At 40.8% G+C, this 23631-nt stretch overlaps 1 protein-coding gene across 1 annotated transcript in view; it reads left to right on the top strand.

The window, feature by feature from the left end:
- The window catches only part of SYT13 (synaptotagmin 13), a 38966-nt gene that overhangs the window by 6192 nt on the left and 9143 nt on the right, over window positions 1–23631 (top strand). Inside the window, exons 2-4 of the mRNA XM_060764180.2 lie at window positions 13057–13279; window positions 17755–17889; window positions 19492–19805. Coding sequence (XP_060620163.2) covers window positions 13057–13279; window positions 17755–17889; window positions 19492–19805 — 672 coding nt within the window. The remainder of the gene's footprint in view (window positions 1–13056; window positions 13280–17754; window positions 17890–19491; window positions 19806–23631) is intronic.

The raw sequence follows: 23631 nt of genomic DNA, 5'->3' as shown, positions 1-23631 counted from the left end.
ATGATAGTGTAGACTCGTATAATCCAGTTCAAAGCAGATAATGTGGATTATCTGCTTTGATAATCTTGATTATATGACAATGTAGAAGGGGCCCTAGAGATTCCAAAAGAGGTGCTTTTTTAGATTAAAAACTGTGGTTTCTATTTATGTTTTCCCACATTCATTGAGGTCCTGTGCCCTTAAGCCCACTGAATGAGGAGGGCTGATTCTACTTTTTACTATGTTCCCTTTTCATATGTAAAGTACTTTGTTATTTCGACCAGTCCTTATATCATCACTGTAATGCAAAGCATTCACAACATCCCTAGTACCCATTATCACTTGTAAATACAAGAAACCACGATTTCCTCCAGCTAATCCGTTTGCCTGTGCTTAACGTTAATAATGCATGGAGCTTGTTCCCAAAAGCTGTGCATAAGTCAGATTGATCACATCACATAGATAGACGAATACATACTACCAGTCTTGCTTCATCCACCATTCCCATGTTTTGTATGATTTCAACCCTTAACCATTTTAATCACATTTGTGTTGCTATTGTGTGGCACGAAACCTATGCTGTTGCATCGATGAAGACTATGGTTTCCCATGGTACTCTGCTTTTTATCTTGCAGCCAAGTCAGAAAAGAATATGTGTATATGTAAATCAGCACCATAAGTGCATGATTTTGAAGTTACAATTTCTCTCACAGCAGATGGAAAATGTCCTTAGATAACTTGCCTGTCTAATCTCAAGATTTGTTTTTGCTTAAAAAAGTACCTCACTTGCCAGGAACTGCACTGTTTTCCAATATCTGTTTTAGAAGAAGCACATATGTGTTCTAAATCCGAGGAGTATACTGACTGGTTTGTGTGGGAAGTGTATTTCATCCCTATCCATTTATACCAACTGCTTAGCACATATACTCTGTTAGAGTTGTTTTCCACCAGCAAAAAAATGAACGATATTTGGAAGGCTATCAACATCAAGCATTGTGGAACTCTCATACAGGGAAGGCTAGATTGTGTTTTCATACATAATTGCATTATTGCTTTTTCACACACTACTAAAATGCTGTGAATTTCAAAAAGGTTCTGAAATAATAACTGCATCTTGTCTAGAGCATTTTTTAAAAAGCACCTTTTCTAAGAAAAATGTATTTTTCCTTTGGGTTTCTGTTTTGAAATGAGTTGGCTTGCAGTGGGGAATCTTCTACTCTGAACCACTTGATGTCTGTTCAGCCTAGCAACCAATGTACTGTGAAGCCAGAGAAGAAAGCAGAAGAGTTATTTAAAACCCCAGTGATTTGACAGATTTTCCTGTGTTTTCAGACTTTATCTGTAGTACATATCATTATTGTTGATATATGTAGGTTGCCTTCCTGTTTGCAGTTATCTGGGGCTCTTCTTTCAAAGCATCAGCAACCATTATTTGGAAAACAGAGATCTTCAGTTTTCACCTAGTAAACAGAAAGCAGTGCCCTTGGAGAAGGAGTGGATTGGTCAATACTGGACTTACATATGGCTCAGAGGGAATCTATCAGCTGTTAGGCCATCATGGATTGCCTGATGTGTCTGGATTTTGGCAACGAACTGTGACTGTAGCAATGTTGTATGCCTGCAAGTTGTTTCGGACTTGTGGCAATTCTAAGGTGAACCTATCATAGAGTTTTCCTCACAAGATTTCTTCAGTGTAAATTTGGCTCTACCTTCCTCTGAAGTTGAGAGCAGGTGATTTTCTCAAGGTCACTCAGTGGGTTTCCATAGCTGAATGGAAATTCAAACCCTGGTCTCCAGAGTTGCATAATAATAATAATAATAATAATAATAATAATAATAATTTATTTATATACTGCTTCATCTTCCCGAGGGGACTCAGAGTGGTTTCCAAGTAACATCATCAATACATAAGAGTAAACAACATAAACGTATGATTAACAAAACAATATAAGCATAAAAATTGTCACCATAACACATATATATACACACATATATACAAACCACTGGTACTGTCTGTAGCAATAGCCTTCTCTGCAGTTTTAGTGATAGCTCCTATTTATATTGTGCTCTCAACTTCCAAATACTCCCACTGTTGCATGGATGATAACAGACTACAGGCAATCCCCAAGTTACGAATAAGATAGGTTTTGTAGGTTTGTTCTTAAGTTGAATTTGTATGTAAGTTGGAACAGGTAAATTTTTAGGTGTGACTCCATCCAAGTATATACCTATAGATTTGGATGGCGTAGAGAAGGGTCAATACCCCTGTGGTGTTTGTTTTGCTGCCTGTGTACCTGTTCAGATGATTTCACCGCACTTTCTGTCCCTGTGATAATTGGATTTTAGAAAATTTGGCTTGCTGTGGAAACAAGGATTGGTGAAAAAAGCTTCAGCTAAGACACCTTTTCCCCATGATAACTTTTTCAGGAGTGTATTTCCTTTCTGAGGGGTAGATTTCTCTCACTTCCTGTTTTCTCACCCCTGCTCTTAATTATTAGTTGTTTGTAAGTCAGATGTTTATAACTTGGGGACTGCCTGTGTACTCTTAACATAAGTATGCAGAAATGCATTGGTGTGCTATAAACAAAGATATTCACTTAAGGTCTAGGAACTGAGCAGTTGGGTGAATGCAATCAGAACACCAATAAAACTCTATATGTTTATCAGACCCCTTCAAATCTGCAAGGGAGTGAAAATCTTTTTCAGAAATATTTGCTAGAATAGCAACCAGCAATTGATCTACTTCAAAACTAATTGAACTCTTAAAGGTTTTTTTAAGGAACAGAAAAAAAATATCTCATACGAAATCAGGCTGTTCTCCATCTGACTCAGTAATGGCATCTCAATCTGTTGCAGCCTTCTTCCATCTTCAAAGTCATTGTAACATGTACCATGTTATCCTCCACCTGATCTGCTGTTGAGCTCCCTTCTCACTTCTGCTGGGAAAATCCTTGGAAGAATCCTTGCAAACCACCTTCCACCTGTCTCAGAAGACACCCTCCCAGAATCCCAGAGTGGCTTCCGGCCCTCCATAGAAACAGTGGACATGATCTCCACTGCAAGACAGTTACAAGAAAAATGCAGGAACAAAATCAACCACAGTACATCACATTCATTGACCTTGCAAAGGCATTCGATACAGTGAATCGCAGCACTCTCTGGACCATCCTCCAAAAAAAAGGTGCCCTGACAATTTTGTGAACATCCTGTGGCTCCTCCCCAATGATATGATGGCAAGAATCTTGGACAGCAATGGCCCCCAAAGTGACCCATTTAAGATAAAATCAGGTGTCAATCAAGGATGTGTTATTGCCCCAATCTTGTTTTCCATCTTCATTACTATGATACCTTATCTTGATGGGAAGATTCCCACCAGAGTGAAAATAACCTATTGGACAGATGGCAAGCTACTTAACCTCACCAGACTGAAAGCCAAAACCAAGGTCACAACAACACCTGTTATAGAACTCCAGTATGCTGATGACAACATGGTCTGTGTGCATTCAGAAGAAGACCTACAAGCCACTCTAAACACCTTTGCAGAAGCATATGAGAAGCTCAGCCTCTCATTGAACATAGAGAAAACCAAAGTGCTGTTCCAGCAGTCACCTTCTGCAATGCCCGAAATACAGCTTAATGGTGCAACATTAATAATAATAATAATAATAATAATAATAATAATAATAATCTTTATTTCTACCCCGCCATCATCTCCCCAATGGGGACTCGGAGCAGCTTACATGGGGCCAAGCCCAGACAACATAATACAGCAATAAAATCAAAACATATACAGCAAACAACAACAACATTATCAAAATGACATTAAAAGAAAAATCATAAAATAAACATTCCAATAAACACAATCACAGTAAGGATGACAATGAGCGGGCCACATATTCAGGATAAAAACAGTTAACAAACTATGATGAGATAAAATAGGAGTAGGGCATTTATATGGAACTCATAAAACACACAGAGTTGTAAGGCTAAACAGCCTATTTGAAGGGCACAAACTCCATTAGCAGAAAATGTTGAGGGGTGCAAAATATGCTGTGCACCTACTCACCAAAGGCGCAGCGGAAAAGCCAGGTTTTGAGGTTCTTTTTAAACATTTCTAGTGAAGGGGCTTTCCTGTTCTCCCCAGGTAAGAAATTCCAAAGTCGGGGGGGGGGGGGGGCACAGAAGAGAAGGCTCTCTCGCTTGTGCCCACAAGATGAGCTTGTGAGATTGGTGGAGGACCTCCCCCGAGGAACAAAGGGCCCGGGTTGGTATGTGGAGAGAGATAGGGTCACGAAGGTAGGTGGGTCCCAAACCGTTTAGGGCAGGGGTCCTCAAACTATGGCCACTTCCGGCCCACCAAGGGCACTTATCCGGCCCCCGGAGGAGGAGTGCCCTCCTCACATAGTGCCCCTCCCTTGGCAGGCTCACACTATCCGTCAGGGCCGATGGGCAGCGTGAGCCAGCCAAGGGCAGCTGCTCCGCGTGGCCTACTCGCACGTAAAGCACCTCGCGAGGTGCTTTACGTGCGAGTAGGCTGGACGGTGCTGCTCCTCCCTTGGCAGGCTCACTCTATCCGTCAGGCCTGATGGGCAGCGTAAGCCAGCCAAGGGCAGCTGCTCCGCGTGGCCTACTCGTGTGTAAAGCACCTCACGAGGTGCTTTACGCATGAGTAGGCTACACGGTGCTGCTCCTCCCTTGGCAGGCTCACGCTATCCGTCAGACCCAATGGGCAGCGTGAGCCAGCCAAGGGCAGCTGCTCTGCGTGGCCTACTTGCGCGAGTAAGCCACGCAGAGCAGCTGCCCTTGGCTGGCTCACGCTGCCCATCAGGGCTGACGGATAGCGTGATCCAGGCAAGGGAGGCTGCCCTGGCACTCCATGCAGTCATGCCGGCCACATGACCTTGGAGGTGTCTACAGACAACACCGGCTCTTCGACTTAGAAATGCAGATGAGCACCAAACCCCAGAGTGAGACACGACTGGACTTCATGTCAGAGGAAAACTTTTAACTAGGAAAATTGTGGAAGATCCAGGGTGGGAGAAAGAACTCTTGTCTGTTGGAGGTAGGTATGAATGTTTCAATTGGCCACCTTGATTACCATTTCATAGCCTGACAGTTTTTAGGGAGGATCCTTTGTTGAGAGGTGATTAGCTGGCCCTGATTGTTTCTTGTCTGGAGTTCCCCTGTGTTTGAGTGTTGTTCTTTATTTACAGTTATAATTTTAGAGTTTTTTTAATACTGGTAGCCAGATTTTGTTCAGACTAGAAATAGGAAGATTTCCCATTCTCTGCTCCTGGAATTACTGCCTTAAAGAGGACTAGAAAGAACCCCCTCTAAGGGCCCTTCCACACAGCAAAATAAGATATGTGCAACGTGCATAGGAATTTTTTTATTGATTTTTTTTTTAAAAAAAAACTATATTCTGGCCCTACAACGGTCTGAGGGACAGTGAACTGTCCCTCGGTTTAAAAAGTTTGAGGGCCCCTGGTTTAGGGCTTTGTAGGTGATAACCTGTACCTTGAATTGGGACCGGAAAATAAATGGCAGCCAGTGGAGCTCCTTAAACAGGGGGGTTGCCCGCTCCCTGTAGGATGCCCCAGTTATCAATCTGGCTGCCGTGCGTTGGACAAGTTGTAGTTTTTGGGCCATCTTCAAGGGTAGCCCCATGTAGAGAGCATTACAGTAGTCCAGTCTAGAGCTAACTAAGGCATGGACCACCATGGTCAAGTCAGACTTCACGAGGTATGGTCGCAGCTGGCGCACAAGTTTTAATTGTGCGAAGGCCCTCCCGGTCACCGCTAACGCCTGCATATCAAGTGTCAGTGCTGAATCCAGGAGGACCCCCAAGCTGCAAACCTGTGACTTCAGGGGGAGTGCAACCCATCCAGCACAGGTTGCCACCTCTCACCTAGAATTGTGAAGATGTGCATTAGAAAATGTTGACCATTTCTGCTATCTTGGCAGCCACCTCTCCACGAAAGTCAACATTGACACCGAAATACAACACCGCCTGAGTTCTTTGAATGCAGCATTTTTCCAAATGAAGCAGAGAGTGTTGGAGGACCGGGACATCTGATAGACACCAAGGTGTTTGTTTATAAAGCTGTTGTCCTCCCAACCATGGAATATGCCTATGTAGGCTCTCTACAGACATCACAGTCAACTCCTGGATTGATTCCATCAGCTTTGCCTCCAAAAATCCTGCAAATCTCTTGAGAAGACAGGGGGACAAATGTCAGCATGCCGAAAGAAGCAAAGACCACCAAGATTGAAGCCATGTTCTAGCATCTAGTCCAACTCTCAACCACTACTCCCTGGTGGCTCTCAAACATGACCTAATTATTTCAAAAATCCTCCACAAGTATGCAGGTCAGGCATTTTCATAAGTGATCTATTTCTTCAGCAGCAGCTCACTCGTGGCCTCATCACACGAGCATTTTTCCATTTTAATCCACATTAAATCTTGTGACTGCCTCCTGCAGAATTCTGGGGCTTGTAGTTTAGGGAGGTCCATGGCTTCTCTGGATGAGAACTTTAAAGGTCCCTCTCTAAACTATAAACTCTAGAATTCTGCAGGAGGCAGAATTGGAGTGCAAAAAAGGAAAGTAGGTGGTATTGTTAAATATGATCTGTAGTTTCAAAGCAATTACTTGTAGGGTTTGCATCATAAAACAGAGGGGGGAAATACACAAAATATTGCCAGGTCTGCTATCTCTATACAATAGCATATTAGTTCTCCTTTGAAGATGGAGGGAGTACTCGCTCTGAGTACTGTATTTACACCCCGCTCTTCTCTGGTGTGAGAAGAGTGGGGTATAAATACAGTAAATAAACCTGTTATTGTATGGTTCTGCTGCTAATTCTGAGATGCTCTCAACTGGTAAATATTGCAAAAGGAAGCATGGCAATGAACTGTAATGCTGTGTTGTTGTTCTGGAATGGTTCTTTGAAATGCCTTGGGGACAAAAAAAGGTCTCTAGCAGACATGCAGATTGGCAATCAAATGACCCGTCTTCAATGAATGCTACCTCTGGGGCACTGTGTGCATGTATTATTAACAAAACAGAAATAAACTAATGAAGAAACATTAATTACAGTTGAGAAGATGTTCTCCTTCTCTCAGCTGAGCAGTTAGAGTACTCTCTTTTGTTCACCTTAGTAAGTGCAGTAAAGGAGCACCATTCACATTTCTAAAACCTCTCATTTCCATTTGGAACAAAAATGAAATGGAGCAAATTAAGCACAGTGTAGGCTCCTGCTTTGAACTGAAATGAGGCTGTCCAATCAGTTTTAGGGCACATATTCACATTCAGATCTGACCAATGCAAATGCTGTCTACTATCCCTTTCTTTTCCAAAGGCTCTGTTACTCTGTTTGACCTGTTCTTTGTAGAAGGAGAATGCCAAATAGGTTCTCATTGCATATGCTGACATGCATATAGACAAGCTACCCAGCACATGAAGGGCTGTTCAGCCTGGTAATTGAATAAAACATCAAAATATTGAGCACTAGGAGTGTGCAAAATTCAGGAGGTCAATTCGTAATTTGGGTAATTTTGGCAATTCGGGCATATGGTACAGCTGTACCTACCTACATACCAGTATCTACCTTCATTGAAGTTTGTGTGTGTGCTCTCCAGCACAAGCAGCCTATTTCCACCCCCCACCCCCCCAAATGACAGAAAGACAACCAGTTTCTAAATTAGCAGAAATGGACCAAAATCTTCCCAAAATGGTACTCCGGATCTTGTAGTATGAATCCAAATGCCCCCCCTCCTAATCTCCTATAAGCTATAAAATGGAATGGGATGAGGGTACCCAAAATTCAAAACAAAACAGAATGGATTTCTATTGTTTCACACACCACTATTAAGCATATCTCTGTATTAATGAAAGTAATCTTTTTTAATTCTATCAGTCACCCATATATGATTGAATGTAAATTATGATAATTTAATTGTGCAATGCCATTTGGAGAAAGACAAGTCCAGCAAACACCTACGTTCCAAACCACACCTCAGTCAGAGAAATAAAAAAATCAGGGCTGGAATCCTATATATGAGGTGCATTTTCATAAGTGGACTTGTATATGAACTATTTAGAATTGCGAAGATGTGCAATGTTGATATCCAGTAGAGGTCTGCTACTACGTAACTATGTAGTAGCCAGCAAAGAGACTGACGTGCAATCAAACCAGTGCACAATAGGCCTGATGTGCATCACATTGCCCACCCTCCACAATGTTCACTGGACACATTTGCTGGTGACCTATTACACATCTTTGCAGTTCACTAACAGGGTTTTTTTTTTAGCTCTTCTGAACATACTTAAGTGTACATTTTTTATTGAATGAAAGGTCTTACAGATTCTGGTGCAGATAAGTTCACATTCCATGGGCATACTTAAACTTAACATTTATTGATTCTGATGTGGAATCAAACTTGTTTCAAGTTAGCCAGGTATGTAAATGTTCCTTAAGCCTCAGAAGAATAATTAAGCCTCTCAAGTAACCGAGCTAAACCAGCTCCTTGGTTCAACAAGGAGTTGGCAGCGATGAAGCAAAGGAAGAGGGAACTAGAGAGCGTGTGGCATTTGGAGCTGAGCGAGCCAAATCAAACACGGTTTGTGTCCTTTCTAAGGGCATATGCCGCGGCAATAAAGGCCGCAAAGAAATTTTTCTTTGCGGCCACTATTGCATCTGCAAAGAACCGTCCGGCTGAACTGTTTCGAGTTGTCAGAGGCCTTTTAAATCCCACCTCTCAGGATGGGAGCCCTGACAGCTCGGCAGCTCACTGTGAAGCCTTTGCTCAGTTCTTTGCAGACAAAGTCGCTTTGATCCGCTCTGGCCTGGATACCATGTTAATGGCAGTCTCTGTGGATGTAACTGGAGCGTCTGCTTGTCTGACTTTGATGGATTCGTTTCAATTGGTGAAACCCGAGGATGTGGACAAGATACTTGGAGGAATGAGGCCTACCACATGCATCCTAGACTCCTGCCCATCCTGGCTTTTGAAGGAAGCCAGAGGGGGATTGGCCGAGTGGGTAAAGGTGATGGTTAATGCCTCCCTTTGGGAAGGGAACATTCCAGCGAGCTTAAAACAAGCTATTGTTGCAATCCAGAGCAGGGAACGAGGCCCTAAGATAACTATCCACCACACTTGACTGTGAAAAACAATCCTTTTTTATTGAAGAAAAATGGTTACAAAATAAAGGAAAAATGCAAGTCAAAAGCCACAGCAAAATCAGCAAACATGAATTTAAATGGACAAAGCAAAACCAGAAGCCTCACTGTGAAATACTGGAACCTGTTAGCAATTCACTAACCGTACTTGATATCCTAGAAATCTTCCCAAACTATGGCCAGGGAACCGGGAGAACTGCCAAGGTCTTCATCAATTCTGAAACGATGCCTGAACTGAGACAGTCAGCCCGGCGTAAGGCAATTAAAGCTCAAGAATTGGTTCCGTGAACCGCCCTTCTTCTTTGAAGCCAATGTTTTTAATTCTTGAATTCGGGAGGATCGACGCAAACTGAGTGATTTACTTCTGTCTTCCCAAATTTGGCCCCTTCTGTTGTCATTACAGTTAACAGGTGCAGAAGGGAGGGAAAGGTCAAGGCTTCCCTCTGAAACATTCTCATGAACACTGGTACTTTCATTTTCCAAATCTACAGAAGTTCCTTCCTCACTAATTTCAGGAACATTGGCATTTTCCAAACCTACAGCAGTTTCTTCCTCAGGTTCAAGTTCAAACTCAGGTTGAACCCCAACAGCTATAATAAAACCGCTGTTGAAAAAACCATCACTGGACACCACTCAATTCGTCAACTATCGGCCAGTTTCCAATCTCCCCTTTTTGGGCAAAGTCCTGGAACGTGTGGTGGTTTCACAACTTCAGGTATTCTTGGACGACACGGATTTTCTGGATTTGGCACAGTCTGGCTTTAGGCTGGGACATGGAACTGAAACAGTCTTGGTCGCCTTAGTTGATGATCTTCTCCGGGAGCTAGACCAGGGGAGTGTGTCCCTGCTAGTTCTGCTGGACCTCTCAGCAGCCTTCGACACCGTCGACCACGGTATCCTTCTGGGGCGCCTCGCGGGAATGGGCCTTGAAGGCACTGTTCTGCAGTGGCTCCAGTCCTTCCTAGAAGGTCAATCTCAGAAGGTGTTATTGGGAGACACCTGTTCAACCCCACAACCATTGTCTTGTAGAGTTCCTCAGGGTTCAATATTGTCTCCCATGTTGTTTAACATCTACATGAAGCCGCTGGGAGAGATCATCCGGAGTTTCAGGGTACGATGTCATCTGTACGCAGATGATGTCCAACTCTGTCACTACTTTCCACCTACTACTAAGGAGGCTGTTCAGGTCCTGAACCGGTGCTTGGCCGCTGTGACGGTCTGGATGAGGGTGAACAAATTGAAATTGAATCCAGACAAAACAGAGGTACTCCTGGTCAGTCGCAAGGCCGAACAGGGTATAGGGTTACAGCCTGTGTTGGATGGGGTCACACTCCCCCTGAAGACGCAGGTTTGCAGCTTGGGTGTGATCTTGGACTCATTGCTGAGCCTGGAACCCCAGGTTTCATCGGTGACCAGGGGAGCATTCGCACAGTTAAAATTAGTGCGCCAGCTGCGCCCTTACCTTGGGAAGCCTGACTTGGCCATGGTAGTCCATGCTCTAGTCACATCCCGTTTAGACTACTGCAACGCTCTCTACGTGGGGTTGCCTCTGAAGACTGCTCGGAAGCTTCAAATGGTCCAACGATCGGCAGCCAGGATGTTAACAGGAGCGGCACTCAGGGAGCACACCACTCCACTGCTGCGCCAGCTCCGCTGGCTGCCAATTTGCTACCGGGCACAATTCAAAGTGCTGGCTTTAGCCTTTAAAGCCCTAAACGGTTCTGGCTCGACCTACCTGTCCGAACGTGTCTCCTCCTATGAACCAGTTAGAACATTAAGATCGTCTGGGGAGGCCCTGCTCTCGATCCCGCTGGCTTCACAAGCACGCCTGGCGGGGATGAGAGACAGGGCCTTCTCAGTGGTGGCCCCTCGGCTGTGGAACGCCCTTCCTGCAGATATTAGATCGACCCCCTCCCTGCTGACATTCCGGAGGAAAGTAAAGACCTGGCTGTTTGAACAGGCATTCGACTAAGCAGTGTGATTGATTGACTGACTATCGGAACACGGAATATTGGATAATGAGTTTGGATTCTGATTTCATTGATGAGACCTGATGGATTTGTTATACTGATGTAGTGATGTATTGATATTGATGTTTAATGATTTGTGGTGCTATTGCTTTTAAATGCTTAATGATTTTGTATTGTGTATACCTAAATTGTTGTAAACCGCTCTGAGTCGCCTAATGGCTGAGAAGAGCGATATACAAATAAAGTAAATAAATAAATAAATGATCTCATTTGCAACTGAAGAGGTTTTGTCCAGGATTACCCTTTCCTGTGCCCCAACACAGCTATAATTCCCCATTACCATTTTATCAAAATAAGCAATTAGCAACTATCAATAGATCCTTTAACAGTCAGCAGGAAAATGTAAGAGGTACTTGAATTATTATTTTAAATGAGAATTCAGGGGTGATTTAATAGAAACTTTGAAATGTAGAATGTGTAGCAAGGAAGTGAGGGGGAAATGCACAAACCTGTTTCCCCGTTTCAAGTTTGAAGTGTTTGTAAAAAGTCATTGACTCCAATTGCCAGTCAAATCTTGCCCCTATGTCTACTGGAAACTAGCACCAGCTTTCAGGAGATTTTGATGTCCTATAACAAGCTTTACAAATGTGTACAGACCAAGTCAATCAGGGAAAAGTGTCACCATTTAGGCATGTGTCAAAATGAGTATATTTCAAGATTATCTCAATTTCTTGTAATCTGTTTTTAAAAGAGTTAATGAGGATTTTAGTGTGTAAGATATAATTAAATCTGTCCTTATTTCTGAGGAAGTTTGAACATTTGCATTTGGAATATAGGAAGGAGTAAATCCTAGAGGGAGTTTTTCCTGTCATTTTAATGTCGTCTTTCCTGTTATTTTACTGTATATCATCAGTCCCTGTTTCTTGCATAGCTGAAATGAAACAGAGGTAGGATGGAACAGTGAAGCAATTGGCACATATACTCCTGGGACCTTGTCAGATGGGCAGGGGTAAAGCAGGGGAAATCATGGGGCACTGGAGGGAGCTGTTGTTTTTCATTTATATATTATTGTTGGCATTGCATGTTTGCTGCTGTGTATTTTGTTGTGAGCTGCTCTTTGGGGTGATAGGACAGGCTGTAAATAAAGTTTCATTTCATTTTCATTTCATTTCATCTCTGTTACCTGCCCTCAGTGTCCATCATTTCCCTTCCACAACATTTCCCTGTCTGTTCCCTCTTCCTCTTTGCTCATCTGTCTTTAGGGTATGAGGAGTCGGATGTACTGGCTCCGTTTCTCTATGCTGCCAGCACACTGCCATCATGGAGCCCTACTTGAAGTAGTCCTGTGTCATATGACGGGCTCGGGGGGGATGGGGGGGACAGGGACTCAGTGCCAGCAGTGTGCCAGCAGCACAGAGAAGTGGGGAGAAGATGCTTCTTGGCATCAATGTAATGAGGTCCCTAGTGTCCTGATTTTGTAGGGACAGTTTGGATTAATTCTCTGCCCTCCTATTTTTCACCTGCTTTAAAAAGGTCTTGGCTTCTTTTTCTTATTCCTGCTTTCCCCTCTTTGCACAAAATATATTTATTCCAAGGAGAAGTTGGAGTCTTGCTCTTCCTAATACCTTCAGGTGAAAGCAAACGGCTTTAGCCTCTTCTGGCTTGCATGTTTTTCCTTAATATTTTTTGCCATTTCCCCCATATTCTGTTGTTGCTCAGCAACCTGTGTCCTAGTGTTCATTAGTGAAATGTTGGGTAGTATGTAGTAGTAAAAAGCATCTTGTAACAGAAAGGCAGAAGGGACAAAATGATCTCATCAGGGGAAAAAAACAGTCATGAACTAGGAAACAAACTAGTGGATTGTGTCCTTGGTAGGTTATCTCTCTAGTTTAACATAGTAAGAATGACTGATGCTGTGTTGTTTCAGTTCAACCTTGAGAAGACAGCAGAACCTGTACAGCCAAGGACAATCCTAAAGTTTCCCAATATCTATGGTCCAAAGCCTGTTGTGACTTCATCAGAAATTGTTAACTATGGAGACTACACCTCAAAGACAACAAAAGAGCCAAGCAAGGGAAAATCTGAAAGTCTGGATGAAAAACGGGTGAACATACAAGTCAATGAAGAGTTATTTACTATTCCTCAAAATGGTAGGCACCTTGCCAAGTCTTGTACCATTGTTTGTTTGAATTAACAACCATGTTGCTTTCTCTGAGTATGGTGTCCAGAATAATAATATGGGATGCAGCATTATAATTGGCAAGTTAGTTAAAACCCCACAATTACATTCAGGGGTTTCACACAATATAAATTTGATGTTCCAGTACAGAGTGTGACCATCAAGGATTTGAAAAACATTGAGTCCAGATTATCATATCATCGAGCAAAATCTGTGTGTAATTGTTCACATCTGGAGATATATATCATCCCAATGGTTCCATTGATTTTTCCATCTTCATAGCTATCATTTTAACAGCACAATTTGTTTTAGGGACAGTATCAATCATTCAGTCTTCTAGAAGATTTTCCAGCTCACTTATTGAAATTTATAGATGGTTTATAGTGAAATTTATTGCAACCTGAAAAATCACTTGACACTGACTTTTTTCTTAAGGGCAAAGTGCCACTACTTCAGTTACTACTGCCTACATGATTAAACAATAAAAAATAGTAAGCCTTTCTGGAAGGCCCAAGAAAATATTAAGTTTGGTTTTCAGGTGGGAACAAGAGCCTAAAATGTATAGGAGGTGTTAACTGCTCAGTTGACTGGAAATTGCCTGTTCCAAGAAAAAGTTAATTTATATTGAAATCAATAAATAAAAGCCCAAAATGTGCTTTAAATTCCATTGTTCACACCTGCAAGTTAAAAGTATGATAGTAAGTAACATCTCTTGTCCCCTCACCCCTCCACCCCAGCACACCATAAGAGCTAGGCAAAGGAGCTTAGTTCAGCTACCTATAGATGAAAATGACATTGTCATTCCCATTTACCAGCCAATGGGACTGTAATGAGGAATTGTGACCAGGGTCCTGTTTCTGACTATCACAGCCTCTCTTACTGGTCATATGAGTCTGTAAACATAATCTTCCCTACAGTCTATCCAGAGCTTTTTCATGCAGTATGGTTCCTGGCTCTTAAGATGGGCTGTGACTACACATAATTACTGAATATGGAGCAGACATGGATGTGTACATCTACATTAGGAATCAATCAGTGCAATACAGAATGTCAACCATGTATTTATTTCCATGGAACAATAGTCCCAATAAAAATTTTCTTCATCTATTAGGATTCTGAATTCTAAAGAACAAAGGTGTGTATTCAAGGAAGTCAAATAGGGAAATGATCCTAAACTCTTAAAAGTATGACTGTTAGCTAATACAAGCCATAGTCCTGGGAATACTATAGAAAGGGGAAGGATGTTGAAGTTCTCCAGATGCCTCTAGAAATCCTCTGGAGAGAAGTATCCACGAACTTCCCTTGGGATTCATAGCTTCTATTAGTGTTCATAGATCTTTGGCACTTTAAATTATGTGTGTCTGTATGTTAAGTTCTCGACTCTGGACCTGTTTTGATCATGCCATAATGAGTCCAGTAGTATAAACCTGAGGGCAGAAGTACACCGGATAGCAACACAGGATTTGTTAGATCACAGAGGACTATCAAATATATCTAGTGGTAAGAAAAAAATGTAGGCCATAAAACTAGTTCTGTGAGCACAAGAAGAATGATGCATATAGCTATTTAGGCTAATATTACAGAGCCCCATACTACACAATTCATGATGAAAATAGAAAATTTAGAGGAAAGAAACAACATGGTAGCAGGTTAAATAAACCAGGTCTCCAAAAGCCAGTCTCATTTCAAAAGCAGACGTATGAGTAGTAGACAATCAAATGAGAATGATTTAATCTCAAATGTGCATTAAGGATTAAGGAGGGTACAAGATATGTGGAAACAAGATGGAGAGATAATTAATTGGCCAGAAGTTTTGGAAAATGGGGGGAAAGAAAATTGGTTAAAATTAAGAGGGATTTGGGAAAAAGTAAAAAAAGAGGGTGCAAAACCCACTGAAGAACTAAAGGTAGATAAATTGCTAAATGCAAGAGAAAAGACAAGTAAAGGAACAGTGGCAAAAATATATAATTTAATGGTAGAAGATAAAGAGTTTATGATTAGAGCAATAAGTAATAAATGGATTGGAGTTAAATCATTACAGACAAGAGAAATAGAGGAAATAATTAGGAACATGAATAAAATAAAAATAGAAAAATATAATGAATTAGAAAAAAAGATGATATTAAGATGGTATAGAACTCCTGAACAATTGGCTTATATGTTAAAAGGAAAGAATTCGAAGTGTTGGCATTGTAATAAAGAAAAAGGTACTTATTCACACATGTGGTGGGAGTGTTCTGAAATAAAAAAAATCTGGCAAATCATACAAGTAAAAATTCAGGAGATATTCCAGATAAGAATTCAAATTAATAATGATTTGCTACTTTGGGGAGTGTTGGATCATCCGAGTATAATAATTAATTGCCAGGAGTCATTTAAGGTAACAATAAGAGCAGCCCATGCAGTGATTGCCAGAGGATGGAAAGACAAATCGAAATGGGCGTTAACTAATTGGAATGATTATATGTACGACCAAGTGCTGTTAGACATTATGGGAATTATGACCAAGCAAACACCAAGAATGGACAAAGAAAAGATCATTACAAACAGATGGAAGGTCTACTTCAACTGGGTGAAAAATGGAGGAGCCAACGATCACATCAAAGAAAAAACACAAAGACTCTACCAGTGGCTGGATCTGCAAGATTAGCTAGAAATACACTGTGGTTGAAGAGGGAGGGTGGGAGGGAGGGAGGGAGAGGAAGGTGGAGATAAGGTAATATACACCAGTGTAAATTAGTATAATATCTTTAATATTTGTTGAATTATTTAGGTTTTATATGTGTAACACTTGGAATTTGGTTTACTGATCTGTGTGTATAATATAATAAAAATATCTTTTTAAAAAAACTGATGGTTGCACAAATAAAATGTCATTTCTTCAGGAATCTCTGGGGAAATAGAGCCACAAGAAATGGTCCCAGAAGAGGCTAAACAACTGCCAAAGCTTTCCTGAAATTCTCCATCAAAAAAAGTTTAAATTTGAATTGCAGATGTAACACTACAGCACAGCCTAAACATTATTAATTTAAAAACTAATAACTAAAATAGTAAAATAAACACTTTGCATCGTTAAACTTTTATTTGATGCATTCTAAAGGATTTATGATTAACATACAGTATAAAACTAGTGTAAATAAATAGCTAATTAAATAAAAGTATTGGATAAATCAAAGGCAGACATCTAAATTCCAATCAGAGTATAGAAGTGACTTACTACAAAGAACTAGTTACTTGCATTTAATTCTTTTCATCATAATAACAAAGTTAAAACCATTTTATCCTGTTCTTGCATTGTAATACAGAGATACAGAATGGGGGATGCCTGGCTTGACAGCAGTACATGTAAAAAAAGGTCTTGGAGTCCACGTGGACAACAAGTTAAACATGAGCCAACAATGTGACACGGCAGCTTAAAAAGCAAAAGGGATTTTGGGCTGCATAAATAGAAGTCATGCTACCCCTCTTTTCTGCCTTGGTCAGACCACACCTGGAATCCTGTGTCTAATTCTGGGCACTGCAGTTGAAGGGAGATGTTGACAAAGTGGAAGACGACTAAAATGATCAAGGGTCTGGAAAACAAGCTCTATGAAGAGCAACTTAAAGAGCTGGGCATGTTTAGCCTGCAGAAGAGAAAGCTAAAAGGAAATATGATGACCATGTATAAATATACGAGGATAAGTCATAAGGAGGAGGGAGCAGGCTTGTTTTCTGCTGCCTTGGAGACTAGGATACGGAACAATGCCTTCAAACTACAGGAAAGGAGATTCCACCTGAACATGAGGAAGAACTTCCTAACTGTGAGAGCTGTTCAGCAATTGAACTCTTTGCCTTGGATTGTGGTGGAGGCTCCTTCTTTGGAGGTTTTTAAACAGAGGCTTGATGGCCATCTGCCAGGGATGCTTTAAATGCAATTTTTCTGCATCTTGGCAGGAGGTTGGACTGGATGGTCCACGAGGTCTCTTCCAACTCTCTGAGTCTATGATTCTTTGATTAATAAGGAGTAACACCATTTATTTTATGGTATAAATGTATTGTTAGATATAGGGATGTAACCGCACTATATGGAGAAGGGCGAATATCACCTGGATCAGGTGCCAGTTTGTGCACTGCCTTGTGCACTTGATGGAAATGGTCCTGCAAGATCTCATGATCCATGGTGTCAGAAAGGTAGCAATCCCACTGTCTTTTCCATAGAGTGTGTTGCCAGTCAGAGGGTTCTTCCTTGAAAAGATAAACATAAACAATTACTTTTTTAAAGTAACTTTCCACGCTCTGGAAGGCAAAGACTGAGCCAATGGCAAAGGTAGAGATATCTGTTTTAAAGGCCAAACATCAAGAAAGTATCGTGTAATGATACCCAAAAAGAAAAAAATAATTATAATGTAGTCAGAAATTGTGTTGAATGGCTGACATATTTTACTAACTCATTTGTGCATATTTCAGGTGGAATGAAGGATGTGTGTGTCACCGAGCGCCTGAGTCCTGAGAAGGCCGCCTGCTGCAACCAAATGCCAGAACTTCACTATTCTCTAGGCTACAACCGACAGAAAAATGCATTGTGTGTCACTTTGCTTGAAAGTAAGGATCATAAATTACTTGACTGGGAATAGACTTCCCTTATGACTCTTCTCTTTTTGCCTTGCATGCCCAGCCTTAAGAAAACCTTTTTGGCTGCTTATGGCACTTTTTTTTTCAGTGAACCATCAGTTCGGAAACATAAGTTGATGTTTCCTTATTAACCAAGATATCATTATTATTATTATTATTATTATTATTGACACAAAAGCACAATATGTCACAGCAAACGAGATCTATATGCTGGATTTCGTATCACAAAATCACAAGCAGATCCAAGTAAGGTGGCTTTTTGCAGTTGACAGATCGTGATTTTGTCGATGTTTATTATTTCCAAATGTGGGCTGAGATCTTTTGGCATGGTACCCAGTGCTCCAGTGACCACTGGGACCACCTGTAGTGGTTTATGCCAGAGCCTTTCCAGTTCAATTTTGAGGTCTTGATAGCGGCTGAGTTTTTCCTGTTGTTTTTCCTCAATGCGACTGTCACCTGGTATGGCGACATCAATAATCCAGACTTTTTTCTTTTCCACAATCGTGATGTCTGGTGTATTGTGTTCCAAATCTTTGTCAGTCTGGATTCAAAAGTCCCACAGTATTTTTGCATGTTGTTGTTATTATTATTATTATTATTATTAGTAGTAGTAGTAGTAGTATTAACTCCTTGCTTTATTGCCCCAAAGAGGATTCAAAGCATCTTGACATAAAAGCATTAGTATACAATTTAAAATATACGAACATTAAAATCAGTTTAACAAATCGGTTTTAGGTTTAAAATTCTTAATTTCCTTTTTCAGATGTAATGGGAGAATGTAGAGAAAGTGCATGGGCATGTAACTTATTCCTGATCCAATAATCATGATGAATTGTGATTCTTACATCACAGTCAAAACTCACTTGGGGATTTTAATTCTGTGCCCCAATTTTCAAGATTCAAACTTAACACAGTTCCCTGGACTATATTGGCTCTCTCATTAGCAATGAAGTTTCCAAACTACCATAAAACATATATATGAATACTGCTAATTGCACGGTGTTGCTTTTATTCCCATCTGCCCAAATCCTAAAACAATTTGCACAACTATAAAGCAATACATTCAATACAAAGATAAGAGTACCACATATGTGAGAGTTCCAAGTTGTTCATGGAATTGAAGGAACCAAGCTAGAAGAACAATGCTTCAAATAAATTAGGCCTGATGTAGTCCAAGGAGGAGATCAGTCATGGTAAAAGTCTTACCCCTTTGTTTTTGTCTCACCAAGATGTGTCTAGTTCCCTCTTTCTTCCACTCAAGCCATTAGAATCACATTATTGGGAACCTTTCTTCCCAGAATTTCCCACTATGCTTAGTATAAAAACAAATTTAAATATCTTGTTGTAATATTTACACAGAGTTGTTGAATGAAGAAATGGAAGAGTATATGCATGGGTACACGTGTGGCATAGTGATTTGAGTGTTGGATCCTGGGGATCAGGGTTTGAATATCTACTGAGCCAACAAATCTGTGTAAGAAGCCTTAAGAGTTGCCATAAGTTAGAAACAAGAACATATGCTTCTGCTGGATTTAAGTGCAATCTGAGCCCCTTTCTTTTATGACCCTATAGTTCTATATGAAGCCACACTAGGAGACCAGAACACTGGCTGCGATTGCTACATCCTAGGCACTTTGGTGAGCAAGTCTGGCACTACAGAAGCTCAGACGATACTGAAGAAGAAACAGCTCCATGTGGCCTGGGAGGATGCTCTGCTGTTTCCAGTCAAAGAAGAGGAGCTGCCAGAGGGGACCCTGACCCTCACCTTGAGAAACTGTGACAAGTTCTCTCGGCATATCATCATTGGGGAAGTTAAGCCAAGCCTGGCTAGTGTGGGTGAGCCATATGGACCAGTACAGTCTGAGAAGATGAAAGCCTTTGACAAGGTAACATGGCATTTCATTTAGGCTTCATTGACAAAAGTGTGAGCTTGCCTCAATTTGTATACCCTCCAACTGATACCAAGGGAAATATCCATTAATTCTTGTCATCCCACTTTCCCAACTGCTGTTAAAATGCCCAGGTTTCTCTCTCCTCTTCCTCCTTGGTTTACTTCAAATGCTGAAAACTGAGTTCAAAGTTCTGAACTAATTTGCACTCAGTTGACTCAGAGAGAAGGAGGGAGTGGGTGGAGTCTTGTCCTTCCTAAACTCAGTATATAAATTCCATAGATTTTTTAAAAACACGTATTAACAATACTAGTTTTATGTGTTTTATGTGTTTTTCTGCATGAACATTTTTTGCTTTGTTGCCTGTCCACTCTCTTTTGACCACATGTGTCTTACTTTTTATTTACAAAATGCTGAAGGCCATATAGCTTGCCATTTCATGTCTAAGCAGCCCATTTAGAGACAGTCACTAGGTGTGTGGGAGTTAATTCATAGATGGCATTGGCTACATTTTACTACTTGAGACAGGGCAGCAAATGGTGCATATAGCACCTGGAATCTGAAGCAGAATTTCCCACAAGCACTTCTCTCCGTTGTCAACATTTAAAGATGTTGACCTATCATGACAAACCAAGTTTCTAGAGAAAATGAAGTTACAAGACTTGATTCAAAATAAAAAAATAATTTAGAATGCTAGAAATAGATTATTAAAGCTATTGAATTTTTATATACAATAAAAACCCTGCATCTATGAAGGATGCATTGTTGTCCAAACCATGGTTATGTGAAGCTACAGATATGACCAAAAATCATTCGGTTACCTCACTTCCAGTCCCAGCATACCATCAAATTACATTGGTAGACTTAAGATATTCCTACAGCTTTCCTTCTTTGGAGTCTTTAAACAGAGGTGAGATTGACATCTTTCAGGAATTGTATGTTCTGACATGACAGGAGGTTGGACTAAATAGCCATTAATGGTCCCTTCAAACTATAAGATTCTATGATTAGATAAGTAAATAAACATGCTCCAATGAGATAAGTGAGGTTGAGAGCTATAAGTGGCTGAACAGCATCCAATGAGCTGTCTGACTGACACATTATATAAAGACAATGTATAAAATAAATAAGCAGCTCTATTTATTTCTTCAAAATAACCAGGAAGCCAAGAGTAGGAGTTTTGATAGTCTGAGGGCACCTTTCCAGCCTGGAAAAAATAATTTTGGAATTGCCAAGACATGGGTCGCCACTTGCCAAGTTGTCCTAGGTCAGTTGCTCCTCATCCTAGGGGAGAGATAACGGGTGGCTAATTGCACCCCTGAAACAGATGGCCTCTGTCAATTTAACAGATGGTCTCTAAGAACACAGAATAACACAAATGCCAAGAAACTGCCTGTGCAAAATTAATACAGGAGATAATAGCCAATTATATTGTGATGCTGATGGTAAAGTTTCTTCTACACTTGACCCTCTTCACAGCCACCCACACACACTTCAATGAGACCGCAATTCTCCTGCAAACCAGAACGGAGCAGGTTAACAGGCTCTGTGGGTTGTGCCCCAGTTTCTGCCATGGAAGATATACATAGAAAGCCAGGTTTGCGTCATTGGGGACCTGAGAGAGAGAGGCAACCATTACACAGCCAGCCGAAACAGAAATGTTGAATCATTAATCAAGAGCTAGAAGTAGGAAAGAGCAAGTGGGAGATGATCAGAGAGAGGAAGAGGCATGGGTTTTGTCAGTGAATTTCTGAAAATAAGCTTGTTAGGATTTCATGAAATCCTCAGATGTCCTTGCAACAACAGCACGGCTGTAAAAAATGACAGCTCTGTCTCCTTTATCATTCTCACACAGAATCCTAGAATGAGCTCACAGCTAACCTGGTTAAGGGCATCAATTGCATTCATGCTGGTTCAGAACAATGCTTCCCATTTCATAAAAACAGCATGCATCACAACAGTCGAAGGTTACTTTTGCATTCCTTCCTCTTGGCTTATATAAAATAAAATGATGGTATAATACCACCCCACAATATGCATTTGAAGCAAGGCCATCATAAAGATAGCTCATAGGATATGCACATTGATTTGTTTAGGCAAGATTACACAAGGATCCAGATTGTGAAGAGAGAGAGCAGCAGGCTCTGCAAGCAGATGTTGAGGCAGCAGCATGGAAGACAAGACAGACAGCTCAGACCCAAGGGGCATATTCTGTGTAATTTCTCAAGCCAGAGCTGGTCCATAATGGTTTGCAGCCTGAGGCAATGGACACGATCACATACTTGTATATAAACAGACACACATTCTATGACAGTGACATTGTATCCCTGTATACAAGGAAGAACAGTGTCTTCCTTTGCACTTGTGGGATATAGATCAGGTTGTAAGGAACATGGATGGTATGTGGTATGCACAATTCTGAAATGAAACATTTTACCACCATTCTTTGGCTTCTCCCAGCAATTGGCACCTGAAACATCCACCTCAATTTGCTTAATGGTAGGGCATGCCATGGCCCAGCTTTAAACAAGCACTACCACCTATTTTTTACAAGCTGAAACAAATGAGAACTTATGTGAGGTGCAAGCGGGGGAACATCTTGCTTGGTTATGTTCCAGCCCAATTAATTGGGGGGGGGGGTTGTTTGGATTTTCTAGTTCACTACCAAAATACTTCGGCTCAACCTTGCAATTAATCTGATGTAATTGGCAATAGCCTCCGCAAGTTAGCACTGATGAAAAGCTGCAGCATGTTTTACAGTGGGTAGTAAATTTATCTTCCTGCTGCCTTCCTGACTAATCACTTAATTTAGACATGAGCAATTGGAGGCATTTTGCCAATCTAGCTCAAAATATTGAAACAACTTCCTTAATAATAATAATAATAATAATAATAATAATAATAACCTACGTGCATCATTCGCAAATACATCACACAGTCCTAGATGCTTGGGAAGTGTTCGACGTGTGATTTTGTGATACGAAATCCAGCATATATATCTCGTTTGCTGTGACATACTGTGTCTTTGTGTCAGTAAAATAATAATAATAATAATAATAATAATCTTTATTTGTACCCCACCACTATCTCTCTGAAAGGACTCGGGGTGGCTTACAAGCACTCTTAACTGCCGCATATAAAATAAACAATACATAGAACTGAAAACAATAAAACCATGAAATTACAATCACCTATTAACTTTCTTCCGCTGCTTCTTCCACTCCACTGTCCATGTGAGCTCTTAAGATCCTGTCTCTCTTCTTTACCTGTTCCACTTTTATTCTGATTTATTATGTCCTTTTCTCTATATTTATAGAGCAGTCCCTGAGTTACAAACATCCAATTTCCAAATGCCTCCTAGTTAAGAATGGGGATGAGACAAAAGGAAGCGAGAGAAATCTACCCCTAGAAAGGGAAATTCACTCCTGAGTTATTATGGAGAAAGGGTGTCTCCTTTGAGGCTTTCTCACTAATCCTTGTTTCCACAATAAGGCAAAATCTTTCAAAATTTAATTATCACAGGGGCAGAAAGTGAGGTGAAATTTTCTAAACAGAGGCACAGATAGCAAAACAAACACCACAGGTGTGTTAACCCTTCCCTACGCTATTCAAACTTTGCATATATATATATACACACACATACATACAAACATACACATACACACATGCATGTACACCCCTTTGGAGATATTATATATAGAGAGAGACTGGGGTTACACTTTAAAAACATGCCTGTTCCAACTTAAAACAAACATTTAAGAACAAACCTCGTTTGTAACTTGAGGACTGCCTGTACTTGCTATGTAGTGGGTAGCACAGCTCT

This window comes from Anolis sagrei, chromosome 1, assembly GCF_037176765.1.
Source record: "Anolis sagrei isolate rAnoSag1 chromosome 1, rAnoSag1.mat, whole genome shotgun sequence".
Taxonomy (NCBI): Eukaryota; Metazoa; Chordata; class Lepidosauria; order Squamata; family Dactyloidae; genus Anolis; species Anolis sagrei.
Note: the sequence above shows the minus strand (reverse complement) of the source record. Positions and strands in the feature narration are given on the sequence as shown.